The sequence below is a fragment of the Rhinopithecus bieti genome, unplaced genomic scaffold, assembly GCF_001698545.2.
Source record: "Rhinopithecus bieti isolate Rb0 unplaced genomic scaffold, ASM169854v2 scaffold_1306, whole genome shotgun sequence".
NCBI lineage: Eukaryota > Metazoa > Chordata > Mammalia > Primates > Cercopithecidae > Rhinopithecus > Rhinopithecus bieti.
The window spans coordinates 1,641,984-1,647,147 of NW_016803658.1; the positions used below are offsets into that span (position 1 = coordinate 1,641,984).

Consider the following 5,164-nt stretch of genomic DNA (forward strand, 5'->3'; position numbering starts at 1 on the left):
AGGATGGTCTCGATCTCCTGACCTCGTGATCCGCCCGTCTCGGCCTCCCAAAGTGCTGGGATTACAGGCTTGAGCCACCGCGCCCGGCCTACACAGAGCTTTCTAACTTCACCTCTCAATTCTTCTTACTCTCCCTCTATTCAGTCTAGTCACAAAGAAATGCTTAAGTGTCTTTAAATCCACCACTCTTTCATACCTCTAAGTCTTTATCTTTGCCTAGGATACATTTCCTATCTCCACTCTCCACCCATTTTTTATCAATAGCATTAAAGAAAGGGCTCCTGACTTGAGCACGACTTTAGAATATTTCTAAAATCCGTTACAACTCCATGATTCTACCAGCCAATACTTAAGTGTTAACTACTCATTAAATCACTATTCCCTAAAGACTGTGAGGCAGAAGTTTTATTTTATTTATCTAGCAGTGTCAGCAGCGACAGGCCCACAATGACTGAATAAGGACCCCCACATATTACAAGTAACCGCTACATACTATCACATTTCGGATTAAGTTACATTTAAAAAAAAAAAGTAATCTCTACAACTCTACAAGGATGGGGCCATTGTTCCATTCACTACTACATACATCCCTGGCACCTAGAACTAGCTCTGACATAACAGGCACTAAATAAATACTTTCTGAAATAATTCGTGTTCCCTAATTATCCTAACGCCTGCAAACTTTCCCCTGCAAACTCAACCTTCATTAGGCTTCAGTTCTCAAATTGTGTGGAGTTGCACTGAGCATTAGGAATGAGGAAGGAGGGACAGGTCTGTCCAGTGCATGGCTGAAGTGCTGGAGGTGCCAGCAAAACTAAGTAGGGGTGTCAAAAATCAGCTCTGCAGTTAACCCTCCCGTAAACAATGGCAGGGACAACACTAGAAGTACCAAAATCTGTGGGGTGCAAGACAAACGTACGGGAATAGACAAAAAGCAATCAAATGCAATATACGAAAGAGAAAACGATGAAAGATGACGGTTCAAAGGAGACAACTGACAGGTTCCAGGGTTTAGGATACCTGGAGGTGGACCATTTTGTGTACACCTCGGGAGGCATCGGGTGGCATGGGACGGGGGTTGAAGGAACGCACTGAGGGAAAACAAGGTGTGTCACCGCAAAAGGACCGCAAGGGCGTGTGGCAGCACTCACCACCTCCCCCTGCTCCGCGGACTTGTACACTCCAGACACCATCTCGTTATGGAGAAGCAAAAACAACGCCTCATCCGCCATTTCCTGCTAATTCTTCCAAGCTCCGAGTTTTGGCTCCCGCTTGAGCTGGTCTGGGGATTCCGGCTCGCGCCTTGAGCGACCTGGCCGGCGCCGCGACTCCGTCAGGCCGCCATTATGTCCCTGTGGCTAAGAGACCGAGGTATTCACAGAGCTTCCCAAAGGCTGGTACTGAAGTGAGTCTGGTACTGGAGACAGCCCACACTCCGAGGCTACCAAGTGCTAGGGGACGAACGAAAGTTTGACAGGAGCTCTAACCCAAGCGAACCAGCTGAGATGCTATCCGGCCGCTGGGCGGGGGCAAAAAAACAACTTCCGGTCCCCTCTACCCCGGCATTCGGCCAGCTCTATGATCACTGAGTTCCTCTCTCCCAAGCCCGGAGAAGCCAACGCCCGGCTATGAGGAAGGTTCTCCTCCCACCACGATGTCCCGGGCCGACCAAGATAAGATAAGACTTAGAGACCTCCCTCCTGGCCCGGGCACGATGGCTCACGCCTGTAATCCCAGCACTTTGGGAGGCCGAGGCGGGTGGATCACCTGAGGTCGGAAGTTCAGACCAGCCTGAAAAACCTCGTCTCTACTAAAAAAACAAAATTAGCCGGGTCTGGTGGCGCATGCCTGTAATCCCAGCTACAGGCATGCGCCTGGCATGAGCCTGAGGCAGGAAAATCGCTTGAACCCGGCAGGCGGACGTTGCGGTGAGCTGAGATCGCGCCATTGCACTCAAGCCTGGGCAACAGGAGTGAAACTCCGTCTCAAAAAAAAAAAAAGAGCTCCCGCGGCCACCTTCGTGTTAATTAGCAATAGAAGTTAAAAAAAATTCACAATAATTTATATTGGCTTCATCAAAAGCATTCACTTCTCGCCATATGTTCTTCAAATATGAAAAGTTGTAAAAAGAGTTTAAAATATAATACATTTTCAGAGTTCAAATTTTTTAAATATTGAGAAGTTATCCCAATTCCTATTGAATTAAGCCCGGGTATACAGAAAGAATTACAGCCGTTTTGACCACCAGGAATTTTCCTGTTAGTGGGGTGCAAGGGACAAGGGAAGTGGAGCAAGCGAAAAACAAGATACACTTGAACCGGAAAATACAGACTAATCAGAGGATTAGGTGAAAAGTGCTACAGAATTCAGAAAAGCGATGTCACTGCAGGATGGAGTTCCTAATCATTTACAGCAGTCTGAGACAACTGTAGGAATTGTCTCACTGCATATGCAAATAAATATACATGCTACATCATAGTATATACATCTTAAATTTAGCAAATTCAACATTAAGCATGTTGCTTAGCCTGTGATTAGTTATTTCCTTGGTAATTCACAAAACAAATATTTTTCCCCAATTATCCCAGTTGTTTCCCCCAAATTAACATTTTGAGTTTTCTCAAATTGTTAACAATAACCTCTCAACTTTTCATGCCTGAGCCGGGCGCGGTGGCTCATGCCTGTACATTCCAGCACTTTGGGAGGCCGAGGCCTGGGGAGGATCACGAGGTCATGAGTTTGACAGCAGCCTGGCCAACATGGTGAAATCCCGTCTCTACTAAAATACAAAATTAGCCGGGCGGGGGCAGGTGCCTGTAATCCCAGCTACTCGGGAGGCTGAGGCAGGAGAATCACTTGAACCCGTGAGGCGGAGGTTGCAGCAAGCAGAGATTGCGCTACTACACTCCAGCCTGGGCAACACAGCAAGACTTCGTCTCAAAAACCCACACACACACACACAGACACACACACTTCATGCCCTTTCACAAGAATTTAAGATCATGTTCCAAAATTTTAATTGTGGTAGGGTTTTTTTTAAACACGTCCCTTCTAATATTTGAATCAGTTTATTCCATTCATCACATAAATCCAGTATAAAAGTTCCACTTAAGCCTTTGAAAACACTAAATTGTCTAATTTTGAAGAGTATTTTGCAATGGTAATCTTAATTTTTCCAGCACTAAATTTTCCCTTATGTGAAATCAGGTCCTTTATGTGTAGATTACATTCTTGCCCTCATCACTACCACCAAGAAAAGGTGTCCAAGTTCACCACATAAGTCAAAAGTAAGTAATTGGCCAATTTATCAAGGTTGACTTCTCCAACCACAATAACATGAGGCTTTTAAAGTATGTTTTTGGATAGAAAGGAAACTGATATTTAATGAGGACCCACTAACCATTGAACACAACATCCTACTGATCCTTCTTCATAAAGTTAAATTGCCAAGGCTCCTAGGAATAGATCCTATGGAAGCAAGAAGAGAGAGAGAGAGAAAGAGAGAGAGAGAGAGAGAGAGAGTGTGTGTGTGTGTGTGTGTGTGTCTGTGTGTGTGTGTCACAGAGACAGAGTTTTGCTCTTATTGCCCAGGCTGGAGTGCAATGGCACCATCTCAGCTCACTGCAACCCCCACCTCCCAGGTTTAAGTGATTCTCCTGCCTCAGCCTTCCAAGTAGCTGGGATTACAGGCATGCACCACCAAGCTCAGCTAATTTTGTATTTATAGTAGAGACAGGGTTTCTCCATGTTGGTCAGGCTGGTCTCGAACTCCCAACCTCAGGTGATCCACCCGCCTTGGCCTCTCAAACTGCTGGGATTACAGATGTGAGCCACTGTGCCTGGCTGTGTGTGTTTTGCTTTGTTTGAGGCAGAGTCTCACTGTTGCCCAGGCCAGAGTGCAGTGGCAAGATCTTGGCTCACTGCATGCAACCTCCACCTCCCGGGCTCAAGCAATTCTGCCTCAGCCTCCCAAGCAGCTAAGACTACAGGCGCTTGCCACCATGCAGGACTAATTTTGTATTTTTAGTAGAGACAGGGTTTCATCATGTTGGCCAGGCTCATCTCAAACTCCCAACCTCAAGTGATCCGCCCACCAAGACCTCCCAAAATCCTGGGATTACCAGGCCAACCATACATGGAAACATTCTTACACTTGCTGAGTAGGCTCTACTATTATCACACTCTCAACCCTCAGGTACTGCCTAAGGTTGAACACAGATCTGTAACAAGATCAATGAGGCTAAGTATGCTCACAATCAGAATTAAATAATTGTCAATCTTCTTCCCTGTTATTCATCTCTACATTTTTTTCTTCTATAGCACTTCCTGCTTTCTAATATGCTATACAATTTATTTATTTATTTATTTATTTACTTATTTATTTTTGAGACAGAGTCTCACTCTGCTGCCCAGGCTGGAGTGTAGTGGCACAATCTCGGCTCACTGCAAACTTCACCTCCCAGGTTCAAGCCATTCTCCTGACTCAGCCTCCCGAGTAGCTAGGATTACAGGTGTGGACCACCACACCCGGCTAATTTTTGTATTTTTAGTAGAGATGGGGTTTTGTCATGTTGGCCAGGCTGGTCTTGAGCTCGACCTCAGATGATCAACCCACCTCGGCCTCCCAAAGTGCTGGGATTACAGGTGCGAGCCACCATGCCCAGCCAATGTACTTATGTTTATAATCTGTATCCACAATTCCTCCTGTGAAGCTTTTTCATTGATAACTTTTTTTTAGAGATGGGTCATGCTCTGTAGCCCAGGCTAGAATGCAGTGGTGCGATGACAGCTCACTGCAGTCTCAAACTCCTGGACTCAAACAATCATCCCGCCTCAGCCTCCCCAGTACAATTTTTTAAATTTTTATTTTAGGCCGGGCGCGGTGGCTGAAGCCTGTAATCCCAGCACTTTGGGAGGCCGAGACGGGTGGATCACGAGGTCAGAAGATCGAGACCATCCTGGCGAACACGGTGAAACCCCGTCTCTACTAAAAAATACAAAAAACTAGCCGGGCGAGGTGACAGGCGCCTGTAGTCCCAGCTGCTTGGGAGGCTGAGCCAGGAGAATGGCCTAAACCTGGGAGGCGGAGCTTGCAGTGGGCTGAGATCTGGCCACTGCACTCCAGCCTGGGCGACAGAGCGAGACTCCGTCTCAAATAAATAAA

The 5,164-nt window shown here is 46.5% G+C and overlaps 1 protein-coding gene across 1 annotated transcript in view; it reads right to left on the reverse strand.

Annotated features, from left to right (window-relative positions):
* Positions 1–1,761, reverse strand: part of TRAPPC6B (trafficking protein particle complex subunit 6B) — a 19,293-nt gene extending 17,532 nt beyond the window's left edge. Inside the window, 1 exon segment of the mRNA XM_017895518.1 lies at positions 1,148–1,761. Within this exon segment, the coding sequence (XP_017751007.1) occupies positions 1,148–1,232 (85 nt within the window). The 5' untranslated portion in view covers positions 1,233–1,761.
* Between the last annotated feature and the right edge of the window lie 3,403 nt (positions 1,762–5,164).